Genomic DNA, 21119 nt, shown 5'->3' on the forward strand with positions numbered 1-21119 from the left:
TTTTTTTAAAAAACGAAAATCACATATGCACAAAATTCGAAATTTTAAACCTTTAAAACAGCCCACTTACAGTATTTTAATTTGCTAAAAACGTAGGTGTTTGGCTTCGAGAATTGGATCGCTTCTTGCTCTTGCTCGAACAGCGCCTCGGCTTCGACTTTTGGTCTAACTTCGGGACGATTTTTGAGTAGAACTTCGGATAGGACAAAGTGCTGAAATTTCGAAAATTTTAGCTCTAGGATTTCGAAATTTGGGGGTGGAGAATGAGTAGGGATGGTGTGGTATTTATAGGTGAAGGAGAGGGATCTAAATTTGGCACTAGAATCCTACCAAAAGTTGCTCCAAATCTCTCAAAATTTGGCTCTAATCCCCTTGCTTAATTTCGAAAATATGGTTCCCTAATTAGTGAGATTTCTTGATCTCATGGCCCTTGATTTGGCTTGAGAATATGGTGGCTAGATCCAACGGTTTTGGTGCAAAGTTTTGATGATCTCCTTCCAAATAACCAAGCATCTAATCCTCACAAAAATCTTGTATATTCCCTTGCATATTTTCGAAAATATGCATGCCATATTGTAGGTATTCTTTACTTGGTGACCAAGACTCCAACAATTAAATATCTCTTCATATGTATATCTTGGTATTTATTAAAATAATCAAGTCTTACAATTTCCTTGCAAATATTAATTACATTAGTGTGAGATTTTCGGTTCTCACAGAATTTTTCGGTATGGTAACGGTATACAATTTTAAAATGTCGGTATATACCGAAATACCGAAAAAATATACAAAAAATTTAAAATATATAATATATTTTAAATGATATATACCGTAATTTTCGGTACGATATACTATATATGATTTTCGATACGATACTGTATAGTATACAACCGCTAGCAGGGCCATCGTGAATTTGGGTGTAGTTGACAGGGTAGGACCACACACACAAATATATATTCTTTATCTATGTTCTTGGCCATCTCTCAGAAATACCTTAGATAACGTAGATTGTTCTCCATTACACGGATCTTGGTTCAAATCATGATCGTATTTGTTTTTATGAATACATTAATTCCCGTATAAAAATAATAAGTGTCGACAATTTTGATACTTGGATGCCCAAATACTCTACTAACAAAGGATATGCATTTTCAAAACAATTAGGCTGCATTTGAATTTATGTATTTGATTTGACTTTAAGGGTTTGATTTGAAAAAAATGATTTTAAATAAAAATTAAATTTTTATCTTGTAACGTGCATGTTGTTCATTTTTCATTTTATTAGTAATTAATTCATGGTCTTACCGCACTAATTTGTTTACAAAATTTCAAATTTAGTTAATCCATGGTCTTGATGACATTCTATATCTCCAAGTCAAGATTCAAGTGAAAAATGATTAAAATTGAAATTTTGTAAACTAAAGTCGTGAATTAACAACAACATGACCAAAATGTAATTTTCTCCGGGTTTTTTTTAATGAATTTAAATGATATCCAAAGTGTATATATTTGAATTTTATCACATTTACTATTAAAAATATTTAACTTGATTATATAGATATGATTTAAAATCCACTTGAATTTAATTCATCCAAACAGTTAAAAAAAATTGAAATATCTAGAAGCATCCTTAGTGGATTTAATTTAAAATCATGATTGGAAAAAAATGTTGACATCGTTTGGTTCGATAAATAAATGATATATATAATAAGAATGATTATAAAATAAAAAGTAAAGATAAATAATAAATTATGATAAATTATATGATATTTGAAATGATTTTAAATTGATTTATTATTTTAGTTAATTATATTATAATTACTGAAATGCTCTCATAATATATTAATTAGTAATGTATTCTTAAAATGAATGAATGAATAAATAAAATTTCTAGAATTAATTTATTTAAAAAATTATAAATAAAATTAAAATATAATATATAATATTAATTATTAAATTTCCACTACTTCCTATTTCCAAAAACAACAAAAAAATCAATTAGTATTATAAAAAATAATTAAAATTTAATAATAACACAAATATGCATTCATTGTGATAATTAAAATAGTAATACAAATTTGATAATTAAATAACGGTTAGTAAAAATTATAATATTACAGTTAAAAATAATATTATAATAATAATGATTAAAATATGATTAATAATAATTAAATTACTCATAATATTAGTCAAATTAAAAATTATATTTAAATATTACTAAATTTGTTGAATTTATAATTATTTTAAAACTTTAGTATATTAAAATAAAATTAAAATTAATCAAACATCATTCATTCTCCCCAAATGATTATATAACCACCAACAAAAAGATAATAATACCTACAGTGTGGGCATGGTGCGGGCTAAACGTGTATATAACAATCTTAATTATACACACCAAACACATGATAAGTGAAGGATTAAAAATCAATCTCCTCTTTATAATGACACCAAACAATGACTAATTATTTAAAATTAGGTCTTATTGAAATCATCTACTTATATCGTCTCACAGATTAATTTTATGAGACATGTCTCTAACCAAACCGACCTAATAAAAATTATTATTTTTATGTCAAAAATATTAGTTTCACTTCAAATATTAATCGAGCCGTCTCATAGGAGACCGACTATTAAAAGAATTGATCAAAAATCAATTTTGATGAATTTTGATCAATTAAAAGAGAATTGAATTTTGATCAATTAAAAGATGAAATTTGCTTTTCCATTTTTTCTTCCACAACAAAAAACATCATTTAAATACAAATTTATATAGTAATTACTAGCAAGATGCATGTATTAGTTAAGTTTCAATAGCTAGGTATACATGGAATAGAATCAATAAATAATAAGTAAATAGAGGCTTTGCAACAAGATCTAGATTTTTCTTCTTGATCTCCATTCGTTATATTAAACCTTGCTAACATTAAAATTAGCCCCCAAAAAAACAAACAAAACAAAACATTATTCTTGCTCGCTATTTTGATTCCAACTCCTGATAGCTTGCAACACAGCTTGTTTTACCACCTGGGGATCTATGTTATCATCAAATTGCCCTTCAGTGCCCTGCAATCAACTTAATACTAATTAATAATTAATTGTTGTTTTATATGTACACACATTGTCTTTGTTCATACATTCGTTAAGTACCAAATTAAACATGATTTTANAATTCAATAAATTGGATACAATGTTTAAATGCAGTAATACACATTGCATCTCTCTATAATACCACCATGAAAGGAAATCAATCATGTTGGATCCATGATAATTGTGGTCAAGATGAGCGGCGTAGCTTTTGTATGAGTTTGAATCTACGTTAAAACAAAAACCCCACACTCTGATTATGATAACAGAGAAGATCGTAATTCAGAGAATCAAATAAGATAAAAATAGATATGATATATATATTCACCTCGCTGATTGCTTCAAGACTAAAGTTGTGGGCACAAGAAACAGTAGCGTCGAGGACTTCAAGTCCCAGCTCCTCAAACGCTTCTAGCACGGCCACAAGCAAACCTGGACAAGTCTTCTCTGAGAATACCTTTATTCTGAACCCTTTTTCTAGGGTTTCAACTTTAACCTGCAGAAATTTATGAACTAGGGAAACATTAGCCACGGAAACTCGTACAATAATTTGTTAGTTCTTGAGCATAAACCGCATACAGAAGGTAAGGATTTCTTCTGGTCGTTTGAGCTTTGCAAAACAGCGACCTCTTTATTAAGTTTTTCTACCCTTTCCTTCAACTTTTTTATGTATTTGGATGCATCTACCACGATTGATGCTGTATTCACCTGCAAAACAAACAAATGATTAATAATATTACTGCAATTCAGACAGCTAGTACGTACCTATTGAAATGTCACATATTTAGAAGAAAGGTTTTACATATAAATTGATGAAGAGTCGTGAAGATTACGTACATCAACGTGCATATGTCGCAGTTTGTTTAACTGAAACGAGTTGTTTTCCTCCGGCCTGGAATCCATTTTATTCTTATTCTTATTCTTATTCTTATTCTTCTTCTTCTTCACAATAAGAGAGACTAAAGTGATGAGGGAATTGAAGGCTTTCATATAAGGAAAGATGAGCTCTCAAATTCATCTTATAACTGTTTGTTTGAACGGCATGACTACCACAAAATTTATCACTCGAGATTTTTTACGTCTGATAATGACAATTCTGCCCTCCCCATCATAAATTATTAAAAATATATTATAATATGGTATTATTATTATTCATTGACCAGCAGCTAGCGCCTAGCTAGCTAGCTAAATGGATATGCTAAAGATAGTTGAGTGGAATTTTTTTTTTTTGAGAACATAGTTGAATGGATTTCATTATCAGTACTATTCTTTGATTTTACTAACAGTTATTTAAATGTGTTTAATCAAGATTTCTTAGTATCAGGAAACCACTCACATATATAATAAAAAATGATTAAATAATATGCTAATTAGTACGTAGAAAGTAAGGCAGTTTGGTAAATCAACGTACAAGTACATCAAATTAGTTTATGCAATATACTGTTATATATATGTGTATGGGCGAGGCGGGGGAAGATAAATATTATGTGACAAAGCTGAAGATAAGGAGGGGCTTTATCTAGAGAGAGATCATTAATCCCCCGTGAGATGTGTTTGGAGCCATTTGACAGTATGTACGTTCTATATATGTGTCTTTTGCAACAAACAGAGATGTTACAAGCAAGAACATCATTCCGAATCACATATTTCAAAAACGATATTTCAATTCTTTGATCTCCGATCGAGGTATTTTAGCGATATGGCTTTCCAGCATATATATAGTTGAATATGTATATTATTAGTTGACACGCATTAATGTTTACGATAAAATATTATTTATCTACTCGTCTTATAGATATAGATTCTTGATACTGTCTCACAAGAGATTTATCCTTATTATCATGAACAGGGTTAATTATGGTCCCTGTAGAATTATTGAATGACCAGCTTGATAATCTCAATTATAATTCACTTCTCATCATGGATTATTGGTAATTATATGTTAATTATATCTGGATCGAAATACACGAGCCAGAACAAGAAGTATGTATTACGATTGAATCGCGACAAACTAATTAAGCTAACGCGCGAAGATGCGAGCAAAATTTAAGCGACAAAATCATGAAAAATACTTGTGTGAAATGATAAAAGAGAATAAAATTGTCACGTTTGCTGAGAGACAAAGCACCAAGTACCCACTTACTCACATGTATGCATTAATCATCAGAACAAAACAATCCACCACATTTCCAGCTCCAAACTTGTGTCTCTACCCCTAATTCCAATTTCGCAGTTGCATATTTACAGGGGGATGTAGTCTCTCCACCAATATCGTTTTTTATTTTTCATTTGTATCGTTATAATCAACTATACAATATTCAATTATAAATCGAAAAGAACTCGATCTTACTGCAAAACAAAAATACGTGCTTAGCATTTATTCATCCCTATAGCGAGTAAATTGAACGAAGAATTCATATTACAAAAGGATGTGCTATTTTCGGAAATTGTATCTCGTGACAAACCCTGATTATTATTGTGTGTCACACGATATNACTGATAGCATTTACGATAATTTGTAACTGAATACACTCACGCACAACCAAAATAGGTTTTAAGAACAAATACAATAAGTTCTTAATTTATCCTCAAAAATTTAATCAAGAGTCGAGAATTGAACTTTTCGGGACAATAAAAGTTATAATATTAAATTCTATGTGAGCACCGATGAGGTGTCACTCACCTATTGTATACGCAATTTTTCTATATTTCATCACATACAATAGGTGAGTAACACCTCATCGGTGCTCACATAAGTGTGTACGGNAGCTAGCAAAAGTCCAGAAATGAAAAGATTCAAACTAAAGAAACTTGTATTTTTGCCACGAAAAACTAGGGGGAGGTTTGTTTGTACGTACCTGTGAATGTTGTGTGAATGGATGGCCGAGAGCCTGAGACGATTGTTGGCAAATGACGAAGTTTATTCCTTCCCAATGAAATGGGAATGCTTGGTAAAAATAAATAAATAAAGACATTTTACGTAACAATATTATTATTATTATTATTATTATTATTATTATTATTATTATTATTATTATAATTATTATTATTATTATTATTATTATTATTATTCAATGAGTTTTCTTGATTTATGTACATACATGAGACTCGAGGTTATGTACATACATGAGACTCGAGGTTGGTGATATGTGATATTTTTGGACGATTGATTGATTGATTGATTGTTATTATTGTGTGATATAATGTATTGGCCCACTTTAAAACTAAGATGTAACTGATTTTGGATAATTGGATGTATACTTAAGTATTGTTTGACTTATTGATGAGAAGTTAAATAACGAATATTATAAATAGGATATATACCCACGTATTGTTCGACTTATGGATGAGAAGTTAAATAACGATTATTATAAATATAATATATTTGGATAAGATAACGGTACACTAAACTAATTTTTTTGAAAAACTTTACATTGGATAAAACAATAATAAAAAAATCAATCAATTTTTTATTCTCAGCATTAAGCGATGCCTTTAAGGTAGGATAGCATCGAATATATCCTACATGCTACAATTGTGATGCCCCCATGAGATCGACCCGACTCAGGTCCAAATCGAGTTGGTTCTAAATCCGAGCCCATTTTGTAGATTTGGGCCTAGTTTGTATTTTTTGGTTAAGGGTAAGGACCAACTTCAAATAGGGACGATATGGCTTCAAGTGCGCTTCAAGTGCTCGGCTAACTAAGCCTCGTCTATATCGACCCGAGCCTTGCATAAGTAAACCGACTATTATCATAAAAAAGAGTCCTCCAAATATGGAATAGGCTAATTTTTTGTGATAAAGAAATATCCGACATCTTAGGATATATTTAAATCTGTCAAATATTATGTGGATCAACACAAATCAGGTAAAAAATAATTTAGTCGAAGGAACTTTCATAACTAGAGTCATGTCTGTACCAGGCAACTAGATCTTAGCAGCACTATAAATATAAGGTACACCTCATGGTTTTGACACAAATTATTATCAGTCAACACTATTTTTCTCGTAGTCTTAAGTTTTGTCCAACGCTGACTTAAACAATGTCACACCAGAAACACCTTTGGCACCTCGTAATTCTTTTTCGTCTGTGCAGATCTGCAACAAAACTTTGTTTGACCCACATCGCAAAACAAAGAAGATTTGGCTCACCTGACTGGACCCGATGTATTTTTTGGTTACATCAAATCGCATATGTGATAATATAATTGCATTATTAGAGCATGTGCAATAGTTTGATAAAGTTGGTGTGATGAAGTTGGTAACTTTATCTCATGTTGATGTCAACATTGATAATTTCATTGTATGTTTCGATGATGGTAAAATAATGTTGAAATATTAATTTTTTATATTTTTTAAATAATTTGTGTTTAAAAAAATAATAAAAGTGCAAACGTATAAAAAATTAAATTTCACATAATTAATTTAAAACTTAAAACTAATTTTAAAAAAATTCATGGAAAAAAATTCAAAATAAAAAGTACAAATAACAAAACAAAATTACACTTAATTATTACAAATTAAAAATAAACATATTTAAAATTTTAAAAGTCACACGCAATTAAAAATTACAAATGCTTAAATATAACAAATTATGAACTAAATAAATTACTATTTGAATCGTTTACGAATAACTTTTTTTTTGCATCTTCATATAATATTCACGTTGAACGCTACTTAGGTTTGGATTTAATATATTTCCCCCATGTTAGGATTTTCTTGTTTCATCTCTTTTTTTCGCTCCTCCAACCTCATTTTCTGCTTCATTTCCATATTATACTCAACTTTTGCAAAATGCTTTTTTGTGTGAGCAATCTTCGCATCCTTTTTCATAGTATTATGTATCTCCTTCTTTCATTTTCTTTAAGCAAATCTCAACCTTTGAAGCTTTCGATCATTCTTCTTTCATGGTGTTTTTTGAAGGCCTTCCTTCACATTGTTCTAATGATTTCGCTCAATTTCTGTATGTCGTTTCCTTTATCAATGGAGGGTGTATCAGAAGGTGTTGAGAAAAGAGATGGAGAAGATTCACCGTTAATATTTTCCATTTTCTTATTAGTATTTTTCGAAACTCCTTTGAATTTTTGGGAAGACCATATATTCCATTTTTGTTGCTCCATCAGATTTAACCAAATTTTAAACGACAGATTAATCTGATAGTTGATTTCATTTTATATATAAAAAAAATGAATTGTATTAAAGTGTAGAGAAAAAAGGAAGCTAAGCCGATTTCATTTCTTAACTTCTGGAAAAAATTACAATTGTTCTCATACAGTTCCAATATATATGTACAGAGGAGTAGCTAGTGTGTGGCTAACAAAATCGTGTATCAAATGTAAAAGCGTGTTTCAAATATCTACCAACACTCCCCCTCAAGATTGGTGTAGATTCAACACACCAATCTTGGACAGCAAGTATGAATGTTGTTCACGACTCAATCCTTTAGTAAAGATATCCGCAAGTTGTTCAGTTGTAGAAATGTGAGCAGTTTGGATCACACCATTTTTTATTTTCTCTCGTATCAAATGACAGTCAATTTCTATGTGTTTGGTACGCTCATGATACAACGGGTTGGCAGCAATATGTAATGCTGCCTGATTATCACAGAACAGGGTTGGAGGCGAGAGCAGTGTCACTCCCATATCATTAAGCAACCCAAGGATCCAAGTAACTTCACATGTGGTGCTTGCCATGGCTCTATATTCCGCTTCTGCCGAAGAACGTGACACGGTGCTTTGCTTCTTAGACTTCCAAGAGATCAAAAAACTTCCCAACTTGATGCAATAGCCCGTGACTGAGCGACGAGTCATTGGACATGCGGCCCAGTCGGAATCACAATAAGCCTGAAGAGAAAAGGAACAACTAGCAGATAACAAAATCCCTAAGCCTGGGGCAGACTTCAAATAACGCAGCACACGGAACGCAGCATCCATATGGGATTTTTTTGGTGCATGCATAAACTGACTAAGGACTTGTACAGCATAAGAAATATCCGGTCTTGTGACGGTCAGATAGATGAGCCTTCCAACTAACCTCTTATAAGCATCAGGATTGGATAACAAAGGATCGGCGAGACCAGAGATAGAGTTCTTTCGACTAAATTCATCAAGTTCATGACTAGTCAATTTGAGATGTTGTACAGCAGGAGTATCACAAGGTTTAGCACCTGTTAAACCAGAATCAGCTAGCAATTCCAGCACATACTTTCGTTGATTGAGGTAAATCCCCACCTTGGATCTAGCTACCTCTATGCCAAGGAAATAACGCAAAGAGCCAAGGTCTTTAATGTGAATTTGTGAATGCAAGTAAACCTTTAAATCTGAGATAGATTTCTCACTACTCCCGGTGATAATAATATCATCTACGTACACGAGCAACAAAGTGATATGAGCAGAATCATGTTTAACAAAAAGAGAGTGATCGTTGGCCGATTGTGTAAATCCAGCAAGCTTCATAACACAAGCAAATTTAGTGTTCCATTGCCTAGAGGCTTGCTTAAGGCCATAGAGGGACTTAAGCAACCGACAAACACGCTGCTCCCCCTGAGGAGAACACCCCTGTGGCACACGCATATATACCTCTTCATCCAAATTACCTTGGAGAAATGCATTAGTGACATCCATTTGGTGAAGAGGCCACTGTTTTGCAGCTGCAACACTCAACAAACATCTTAGAGTGACGATTTTAGCCGTAGGTGAAAAGGTATCATGATAATCTATCCCTTCTTGTTGTGTGTAGCCTTTGGCTACGAGACGGGCTTTAAAACGATCAACGGTTCCATCCGGATGTCGTTTAATTTTATACACCCACCGGCAACCAATTGGCTTCTTCCCAACTGGTAACGGAACTAAATCCCAAGTGTGATTGGATTCTAAAGCCGCAAGTTCTAGGTCCATGGCTGCCTTCCATCTAGGATCTAAAATAGCCTCATGATAGGAACTAGGCTCCCTGTCTAAAGAAATAGATGCCAAAAAAGCTTGATATGATTGGGAAAACTTGGAATAAGTAACATATTGTATGAGAGGATAGGAAGAAGAAGCTAGATTACTGTGAGACAAAGTGGGACAGGAATAATCCTTAGTCCAGACAGGAGGCTTGAGAGCACGCAAGGATTTTCTTGGTGGCTGGGAAATAGTGACTGAATGTGGGACTTCATGTAGGGCTGGACCATCGAGAGGAGAAGATGGGGCAGGGGGAGTGACCTCAACAGGGTCTGATGGAGTTGAAGAAAAATCAGGAGTAACATTGAAGGGAAAAACAGGTTGAGGATGACTAGGAGAAGCAAAGGGAAAAATGCTCTCATGAAAAACAACATCTCGGGAAACAAAAAACTTTTGTGTATCAAGACTCATTACTTTGTATCCTTTTTGATTGTTGGAATAGCCCAAGAACACACACGCACTTGCTCTAGCAGAAAATTTATCCTTGTGAGTCAAGGATGTGACGTAACATAAACAACCAAAAACACGAAGATGACTAAACGATGGAGGTTTATGGAGTAAGACTTCATGTGGTGTCCTGTTTTGCAACAATGGAGTAGGGGTGCGGTTAATGATATAGCAAGCAGTCAAGACACATTCCCCCCAGAATTTCAAAGGTAAAGAAGATTGGAAACGCAAGGCTCGTGCAACATCAAGTATATGCCTATGTTTACGTTCAACAACTCCATTTTGTTGTGGAGTGTATGGACAAGAACTTTGATGTACAATACCTAAGGAGTTAAACAACAAAGTACATTCATTTTTGAAAAAATCACTCGCATTGTCGGTTCGAATGATTTTCACAAGGGCAGAAAATTGAGTTTTAACAAGCTGGAAGAAGTTTTTGAGAAGTTGTAATACATCCACTTTAAAATGCATTAGATAAACCCATGTCGCCTTTGAAAAATCATCCACTATAGTGAGAAAATATTTCTCACCATTATGTGTAGGAGTATGAAAAGGCCCCCATATGTCAACATGAACCAATGCAAAGCAATAAGAAGATTTAGACAAACTCATTAATGGAAACTGAAGTCTAGTTTGTTTAGACAGTGGACAAACAGGGCAATGAGGAAACTTTACAGATTTTGGTATAAAAGGAAGTAATTGCATTCGAGACATAGACATATGTCCTAAACGCTTATGCCAAACAAAAGAATCATCAGAAACGGTAGGCAAAGAGCTGTAACTATGAACAGAATTATTACAAAGAGAATCAAGAAAGGAGACAGAAGGTACTGAGCTGTGATGTGAACTTGAAAAGAATCTTGTGTTAAGGTGATATAGGCCATTGCACTCTTTACCAATCCCCATTAATCTCCCAGTCTTGAGGTCCTGAAATAAGCAAAAATGGGGATAAAAGATAACAAAGCAATTATTATCTTTGGTAAACTTGGATATGGAAAGAAGATTGAGGTTGAAATCTGGCATATGTAACACACGGTCAAGGGTGATGGAATCATTAAGCAAGACAGATCCTATCTTATTCACAGCAGCCTTGCCACCATTTGGCAATCTTACGAACTTAGATGAAAGCGCCACAGAACCAGGATTTCGCAACAGACTAGAATCACCAACCATATGTTCATTTGCACCACTGTCAATAATCCAATGAGAAAACATACTCGGTTTAGTTGAAGTACCTGCCATGTTGACTACCGGTTCAGCTGTAGATTGAACTTTGCAAGTGCCCAACAACTTCAAAATTTCGGCATATTGAGCAGGTGTAAAAATGGAAGGGACAGCAGTGTTTTTGTCATCTGTGTTGGTCAAGGGGGAAGCCTCTGTCTGTGCACCATCAGATAAATTTGCAGATGGCCTCGAAGTTCGAGGATTATCCCTGTAAATCCGTCCATGCTGGCCCTTCTTACCATGAGGGGATTTGTACAACTTATGGCTCGGGGGATAACCAACAAGCTTATAACAAAATTCCCGAGTGTGACCATTCAAGTTACAGTAGTCACATGTCAAAACATCCTTTTTTTGATAATTTTGCTTGCTTTGTGCAGAGAAAAACACTGCTGATGGGGGTTCTGACGTGGACAAGGATCTGTGTGATTCTTCTTGAGAGATGATCGAAAAAGCCTGACCAACAGAGGGTAGAGGACTCATCATCAAGATTTGGCTTCGAATTGAGGTATAACTCTCATTTAATCCCATCAGAAACTGCAATAGCTTTTGTTGTTGATCATGCACAATGTATTGCCTCGCTGTTGCACATTCACAGGAAGGAAGTACAACCAACGACGAGTACTCATCCCACAATTGTTTCAGTCGACAATAGTAACTCGACACAGTGTTACTAGCTTGTGTCAACCTGCCAATTTCCCGGTGCAAAGAGAAAATCCTCGAACCATTAACTTTGTCATACTGCTCCTTGAGATCGGTCCAAACTGTTGATGCATCAATAGCATAGACGATGCCCCCAAAAATTTCTTTCGAAACAGAATTCATAATCCAAGACAACACTAAAGCATTACATCTCTCCCATTGATGTAATGTAGGTTGGTCACACGGAGGTCTTTTACATGTGCCATCGATGAAGCCGGTTTTATTCTTAGCACGTAAAGCGATGAGCATCGCCCGACTCCATATTCCATAATTATCAGTACCTACTAATTGATCAGTGATAAGGCTCATACCAGGTGTATCCGAAGGATGTATGTAGAGTGGATCGTTGAATCCGATGTTAACCGCCATGGAAGCTTGCAGAAAACCAGATCGTAGCCAAAAATCTCACAAAAGAATTGACAAAGTGCGCGTACAGATTCTCAAATCTGCACTGCAGAGGAGCTATGATCTTGAAAAAAAAACAAGAATCGGAGAAGAAATCAGAGTGAAGTCGCCAATAACCGCTCTGATACCATATTAAAGTGTAGAGAAAAAAGGAAGCTAAGCCGACTTCATTTCTTAACTTCTGGAAAAAATTACAATTGTTCTCATACAGTTCCAATATATATGTACAGAGGAGTAGCTAGTGTGTGGCTAACAAAATCGTGTATCAAATGTAAAAGCGTGTTTCAAATATCTACCAACAAATTGAGACTTCACCTCACAAAAAATTTCCACGTGGGGGCCGTACGAAGCATCGCAGGCAGATGCTTCCGAGTGCTTTATCCTCGACCATTGGAGCTGAGGAAAGCAGCGGGCGAGGAAGCCGCACTTCATCCCCTTGGGCATGGCTTAAATTTCCCATGTTTTTAGACAATGGATGAAGTAGCCCAACAAGCCCAATCCAACTGTCAATATTAATGGACCTGCGCTGGCCTCTTTAAATTAAATTTATTTATTGTTGGAAAACCGGTATTGTAAAAATCGGAAGCACTCAACTTGCTGAGACTCTTGACGTTTTGGTTGCAAAGGCGCTTCGGTTCTCCCACACGATTCATTTTCATTAACTAAGGAGGAGCCACTTCATCTTCTCTCTTACTTATGTGTTTTTTCGGATACTCATGCATACGGGTTTCAATCGTGCCATTTTCGCAGCAACGCCGATTTCCTCATTATCCAGGAGTTTATGTATTGGAAGGTTCTCATTTCTTGGAACAATGAGTAATACGAGTATGAAATCGGGCGATTCCATCAAGTCCTTCAAGAATGTGAGTTTTCTGTTTTCCTTTTATCGCTTTCCTTTTTTTAAAATTCTTAATTGTATATTCTGTTGAGAGCTCCCATGGTTGATTTATCAAACATTTGGTATGCGCCGGGGGAGTGGGGTGGTAAAATGTTAAAGAACTAGCTAGTCTAAATAAGGTATACTGATTTAAGATTTTTTCTGACGTTAAAGATCTACTGATATTTTTGAGGTTATTATGTCCTTGCATGAAGTACGATCCATTGTTTAATGCAGCTCGCTTCCTAGGTGAAATGTTATTTTGCATAGTTTGAAATTTTTGTGTATTCCAAAGGGTGCTGATAATGGCAGAGACCAAAAGTTTCGGGCGGCTGCGGAAGATCATTCACGACAGTTCATAACAACAGAAGCTTCTTACGATGAGGAATATCCCTCACTTTCTGCTAGTATCAATTCTGAACCTAAATGTAAAAGGAGGGATAGAGTAGACTTGGGGTCTAGTGTCGAAAAAAAGTTGGAAAGCGAGCAACTTGATCAAGCATCATTTGCTATGAGCGACCCCAAGGATTCAGACTTGCCTTTCATCGAGCAATCCTTTGATATTTGTTTTCGAAAAGCAACAAAACAGAAGCCCCGAAAAGGTTCTTTGCATAAAATGTGGGTTCCAAAGGAACAACAGATTGTTGCAAACCCATTCGAAGAGATGGGTCAAGTACTGGGACCTGGAATGGTGTTATTGAAAAATTATATACCAATCAGTGAGCAGGTATTCCTGTAATACTCGACTTTCACACTTTGAATTGGGGAAGAAAAACGTACTAGTTATGTCTCTTGCAGGTGAACATTGTAAATAAATGTCGAGAATTAGGCCTTGGTCCAGGAGGGTTTTACCGACCTGGGTACAAAGATGGAGCCAAATTGCGCTTGTTCATGATGTGTCTTGGTCTCGATTGGGATCCTCAAACAAGAGCATATGCAGAAATCCGACGCCATGACAATGTTGTTCCCCCTGGCATTCCATCTCACTTCTCTTCGGTAGTTGCCAAAGCACTTGATGATTCTCATTGTCTGATAAAAAAGGACATGGACATCACAAACGTGGATGACATGCTCCCAAAAATGTCACCGGATTTGTGCATTGTCAATTTCTACACCACAAAAGGTCGACTTGGTCTCCATCAGGTTTGTATCTGTAAATCGCATAAAGCGACTTGGTCTTCAATATATACATCTCCAACGTTTTAGTTATGTCATTATACTGTACTACAAATTACTTGCTAAATTATTGATACTATTAGATCATCACACTACGTAAGCACAATATAAAATACTACACTATACCGTTATTGCTCTACATGATGCTATCGGGTTATTTGACTACACTAAACTACAAAGCATTATATTGCTACGCTATATCAACTGATGTATTGCTACGCTATGCCTCACTAAATTATATAGCACTATACTGCCATATTTACTGTATAGCTGTGCCAATAGCTGTCGCAAATTCTTACTCTAAGCAGGATCGTGATGAAAGTTATGATAGTCTTCGGAAAGGGTTACCTGTCGTTTCAGTGTCGGTTGGTGATTCGGCGGAGTTTTTGTTCGGTAATCAGAGGGATGTTGACAAAGCCGATAATATCTTGCTGGAATCCGGAGATGTGCTGATATTTGGTGGTGAATCTAGGCACATTTTTCATGGTGTCACAAATATTGTTCCTAGAACAGCTCCTCTTGAGTTGCTGGAGAAGACAGGACTTCGACCTGGTCGCTTGAACCTGACTTTCAGAAAGTATTGAAGACCATATGCTCTTGACTTCTGGTTTAGCTGATGCTAACTTGTGTGTTATTTCTGAACAATTATATTATTAAACTTCTTTGGAAACCCGCTATCTTGGATGTTGAATTGAATATTTATATTAAACTTGCAGTTATCAATTCTCGGAATCCAAATGGTACTTAGCTGTCATTAATTGTGCTTCCTGCCTGATGTGTGTAAAGCATTGTCGTATTTTATACATTTGCAATGTCGTTATATATATTCTATGGTTGAAAGACAGTGGTGTAAATTCTTTGCAGTAGAATTGATATCACATTATCATGATTTCACGGCCAAAATTTACTTTTCTAAATTTTATAAATAATCATATAAATGGGACTTGAAAATTATAATAATTGTTTGAGTGTAATTATTTATATATTAATGAGCAAAGATGTACGAAATAATTGAACATGCTTTCAAATTGATAAAATTTCTGCAATAATTCTATTGACATTCCTAAATTAATAATTCTACGTGACATTCCTATATTAATTAGTTGTAATTTTTTAAAACCTTTTATAATCAATACATGTGCTAAATTTCTATAGATGAGGTACACAAAAAAATGAAAAATTTTAAAGATCGAAGATCTGGGAGTGACTCGACCTGTTATAACTATAACAATAAAAACCCAAGAATCTTCTAATGCCAAGGTCACCAAGTACAAAGAAATGAGTTCCAAAAATATCAATAGGTTAGCTTGGAATAAACGACACAAATATTATTACTCAAATGTCAAGGTGAAAAATCACAAAGTCGTCCATATATATAATTCTCTTATCAAGATGTGATTTTGAGAATTGCAATGCTTCAGCAAGCACTAAATTACTTGTAAATTATATATGAAATGATGCATCACTGGATCGATCTCGTCCACAATGAAAATCTAACCGTCGTAACGCAGAAACATGGACGATCCAGCAGGCATGGAAGGGCGACCCCGGCGGTGCGCATCTGATCTAACCACAAACAAGCCTGAAAATCGAACAACTGAACTAATGACCGAAAAGGCATCCACAACAATGAAAGCGAATTCGCGATAAATGCTCATGCTCTTCCTCAACACAACATGCATTAAGATTGATATCACATCCTCAAATCTCCGCATTTCGAACTTTTTTATTATAGGCTAATTTCTTTTCACTTAAAAGCTTTGATTCAGATATCAGGTTATTATTACATGAATCAAGCAATCATGGGTTCCACGCAGTTACTGAAATGCCCTTTCCTTCTTTCTTCTTTTTTAATTAAATTATTACATAAATGGTAGTTGAATTTAACAGGAACAAAATTTTACCTCTGCCAAACATCTTTCCAAAACAAGGGAACTTTTACAGGCAATATTATTGATTTACAAACTGGAGAACTATCATTTACAAGTAAATGACAGATCAAAGCGATGGAAATTTATCAAGTTTGGGTTTTTACTGGAGGGTCAAAGAGATAACATACGAGTGTTTCTTTTTTCTATATTTTTTGCTCATCAGACCGAATATATAATACTTGAATATTGTCTTCTTGTCCGAGTAGGGACATTTTATATTAACGAGGTGAGCACATAATGTGCTCATCCTATGTTCGAGTACTGTAAGGTCGCTGAATAGTCATAGCATATAATTCGTGGATTGCATGAAATATGTCGACATGCAGTTTCCCAAATGCTGTCGTTCCCCACCACTGTGAGAGAGAGTTTCTCTGTGTGTGTGTGTATTTGTCAATTATGAGAGAGAGTGATGCTGTAAAAGGTTTTAAAAACGTAATACATGGCGAAATGTTTAGATCAAACATCAAAGATCGCGAACTTAAACATAAAAACTGTATTAATATCTTAAATACAATTTTAATTTTTTAAGCGAAGAATTTCAAATTAATTAAAAAATGATACTAAAAGCATAATCTTTTGTTTCTTGAAAATAATTATAGTTTTGTAATGTTAATAATATATATTGAAACTAAAAGAACTCATGATTTTTTACGCATTAAACTTGTTTAACGAGTCTAACCATTTGATTCCTGCTTTTGATCAAATCGTATTGTTTTCTTGTTTAATTTCGCTCAGGAATCTTTGTTTAATCATAGTTTGTTAAGATCAGAAGTATGTTTAAAGATGAGTGAATAAATATTTTAAAAAATTTCTATATGATTTTGCAAAGCAAGCTGCATGGGTTACCCGCTCGAGTTAACGTTCTCAATCAAACTATGTGTATCGAACAACTAAGCAAATTTAAAGTACGGAAAAAGTTCGACACATTTAGTGAACTAGTTATGCACAATATATAAACGCATATGAATAAAGAACATAAAGTAAAATGAGCTAAGAGTTTGTTTATGAAAGTTCAAAGGAAAAAATTTTACATCTCCTCTTATTCTGTTTAAGAAGGATTCTACTAGAGTATTTGATTAGTACAACTATTTGTACATAACTCATTTTAGCTTGTTCAACAATCCTATTGAGCTGAAACTTCTAGCAAATGCACAACAAATTCTATATGTTCAGAAATAAGTTTATGATCGTTACAAACTTCTCAATGTACAAATCAGCTCGAGTATACAAAGACTGCGTGAGAATAAAACGGGTGCACAAAATGATCCTTAATCGATCTTATAGGATTTTAGCGTGTGTAGATCAACTTGATGTAATTTTTTTTTTTTTTTGTGAGATGCTAATAGAAATTCAGGAAATGCTCTTGAGTATTCAAAGTTCAGTTATCATCCACATGGTGATGCATTCCTTCTTTTATAGTCAATATTAATAAATTTGAACGGTGTTACTGGATAACAAACAAATTTGTAGGAATGTCACATGTCTTTGTCGTCTTTCCAAATATAGTACTAAACAATATTTTAGACACTAGCTAGATATATATGGTAGCTAATGGATATTTAATTATATTACATAGATAATAAGATTTGTCATTTTTATGATCATATTCAAATTTAAACTCTGAGAATTTCAGTAGATCAATTAGTGTCCAACTCGATAGGTGACCTTGAGCAAAATTAACTTAACTAATTTATAAATTAGGCCCGATTATCAAAATAAAAATTCGTTTTACTAACAACAAAAAAAGTTAAGACACAGGAAAAGTAATAATTGAAATGACTATGGATTTCATTGAATCTCATGGATGTTTTTGCTCCGATGTGATCCCACAACTCTTCCATCACGGTAACACATCTATTAATTATATTACAAGACAATTGTGATTAAAAGAAAAAAATTAGACACTCATTATAAACAAAAAAATCATATATTTAAAACATACTCTAATTCTTTTTATCCCTTATTATTATTATATTATTAAGAATTTGGCTATTATAGTAACTATTTTTGATAGATTGATAGGTTTACTTATTAAAAAACAAACCTTAATTTTAAATAATTTATAATTTATCCATGTATATCTTAACCTACATAAAATTTAAAGATTGAAAAAATCGTTTATACAATTCTTAATTGGTGGACAAAATATTTTTGACTAATTAATTAATTTTTAACACATGCATTGTGTGTACCAACATTACTAATTTAAAATATGTTTGGTTCGTTATACGCTAAAAATTTATGTATACTAGTGCACCAACGCACGTGTTGAGTGCTTTTATAATATTTTTTATAATTAATTTGATTTATATTTAAATTTGGATCAAAATATAATTATAAGAAATAGTGAGGGTCTACATTGTAATTTTGATATATAATTAAAAAATAAATTGAAAAATAAAAGAATAAAAAAATGACCTCTAAGAATTGAACCTATAACCTAAACCCCGAAAAACAATGAACATATCCGTTGAACTACATATAACTTGCATTAAAATTTTAACATTTTATTAATATATATAATTATCAAAACAGACAATGACACCAAAGTTAGTTACTCTAAGTGTCTCAAACTTAATAAAATAGTATAGTATAGAAGTATAGGTATTATAGATGTATATAAAAAGAAAAAAACCAAAACAATTTAGTTATTTTGGTTTTTTCCCCGAAATCCGATAAACAAACCAAAAAACAAAAATTTACACAATGAAAACCGAAACTAACCAAATTACCAAAGAAACTGAACCATAAACAGAAAAATAAATGATTAAAATAAATAAATTCATGTACGATCCAATTTCTTGTACCTTTTGTAGTATCTTGTCGACGAGATTAAATTTATCAAAAGAACTTGACATGTTTTGGGATTTAATTCGTAGCGCTTAATACAGTATATGTAATATTATTGCAACTTCGTTCACAAATGCAAGACCAACACAAATTCAAATAGTATAAATTCTTTTTAAATATTTTTAGCTTTTTATACATATGTTATTATTCTATCCATTATCACTGATCATCTTATCAAGAAGAATACCAATTATACAAAGCATATAAAATTAAATTACTAATATAAACAAATATAAGCTCCAACGAGTATTTCCTACTCATTGTAAAGTAAGACTAATTAAATTAAGAACTCTATATCATTACAAATTCTTTTAATAGTTTTCATCTCAACGATCTCATCTTTCTCAACATATTGACTCAATATGACGCTTTTGAAAAGTGAGACAACTCTCAGATATTTATCTAACAGACGTGATACAAATAACACTAATATAATTCATATTAACAACTTCGAGGCAATATTCCGGAAAGAAGTCTTGCAAGCCCACTCGACTCGACTAGACTAATGGTGGTACAATTGAATTGTATTATATTGTATTTTGGGGATCCTACAAAATTACTACATTATATATGATAAGTTTTGGTGGATCTTCATTTAATTTCATTTCAGGAAAATGAAATAGACAATTAATTAAGTTCAAAAACAAATAAATGCACGAGATGTTTCTAATTTATGCCTTCACATGCATCCCCGAATTAATCCCATTATCAGGTGTGTGTATTAATTAAAATCCCGAGGAGGGGTGGGTAATTAATATAATTTTGATCTTACAAAAATATCATATTTTTTTATATACACACAATTTTTTCACGAACTTCTAAAATAAATTAAATAAAATATTACTGAAAAATATTTATATTAACTAGAAAGAAGCAAAATAAAATATAAATGACATCCTTGTTTTAAACAATTCTAAATTAATTTTTTACTCTTTAAAAATAGCAAACAATAAAAACTTCACCATATCAAAATTAATTAGGATCTCTCACTTATTATTATTATTATTATTATTATTATTATTATTATTATTATTATTATTTAGAAATACAATACCTCAATGGATCGATTTCTGGATCGATTTCCTAAGTATACTGGCTTCATAAGTAACTATCAAAATATTATAGTTATCATTTGTCTACGACACTTTGAAATGTTTGTCTTAATTTTAAAAGGCACTGAAAAGTGGTGTCCACGTTTAAGATTGAATTGTTAACCGGCCGAAAAAAAAAGAGAGGAAGAAATCTCCTTCTATGGAATATTCTGTATATCTACTAAATTTAGACAAAATGATATTTTATTTCTATTATTACTCAAATTAATTAACTATCCTAATTCATGTAATTTTTTTGGTTAGTTTTAGTAGGTATAGCTCAAAGTGTGACTATTAACTTATCTGAAAAAACGATAACAGTTTAGTAAGGAAAAAATCATACTAAATTGTTTATATATGCATAGTGTATCAAAAATTGATTATTCGATA

At 33.0% G+C, this 21119-nt stretch overlaps 2 protein-coding genes and 1 long non-coding RNA gene across 3 annotated transcripts; 1 reads left to right on the forward strand and 2 right to left on the reverse strand.

Moving 5' to 3' along the window:
- Positions 1-2813: 2813 nt before the first annotated feature.
- LOC140960783 (uncharacterized) lies at positions 2814-4077 on the reverse strand. The gene is made up of 4 exons (XM_073419058.1): positions 3925-4077; positions 3667-3795; positions 3416-3583; positions 2814-3083 (listed from the first exon to the last, which is right to left on the reverse strand). The coding sequence occupies exons 1-4, from the start codon at positions 4075-4077 to the stop codon at positions 3078-3080; spliced, it is 456 nt and encodes a 151-aa protein (XP_073275159.1). The 3' UTR covers positions 2814-3077.
- Positions 4078-13364: 9287 nt separating this feature from the next.
- On the forward strand, positions 13365-15901 carry LOC140971048 (DNA N(6)-methyladenine demethylase ALKBH1D-like). The gene is made up of 4 exons (XM_073433101.1): positions 13365-13667; positions 13977-14408; positions 14480-14824; positions 15166-15901. The coding sequence occupies exons 1-4, from the start codon at positions 13521-13523 to the stop codon at positions 15439-15441; spliced, it is 1200 nt and encodes a 399-aa protein (XP_073289202.1). The 5' UTR covers positions 13365-13520; the 3' UTR covers positions 15442-15901.
- Positions 15902-16082: 181 nt separating this feature from the next.
- LOC140971049 (uncharacterized) lies at positions 16083-16948 on the reverse strand. Its single transcript, XR_012174243.1, has 2 exons — positions 16762-16948; positions 16083-16439 (listed from the first exon to the last, which is right to left on the reverse strand). It is a non-coding gene; the product is annotated as an uncharacterized lncRNA (long non-coding RNA).
- Between the last annotated feature and the right edge of the window lie 4171 nt (positions 16949-21119).

Source organism: Primulina huaijiensis, chromosome 2 (assembly GCF_012295235.1).
Source record: "Primulina huaijiensis isolate GDHJ02 chromosome 2, ASM1229523v2, whole genome shotgun sequence".
NCBI classification, from domain to species: Eukaryota; Viridiplantae; Streptophyta; class Magnoliopsida; order Lamiales; family Gesneriaceae; genus Primulina; species Primulina huaijiensis.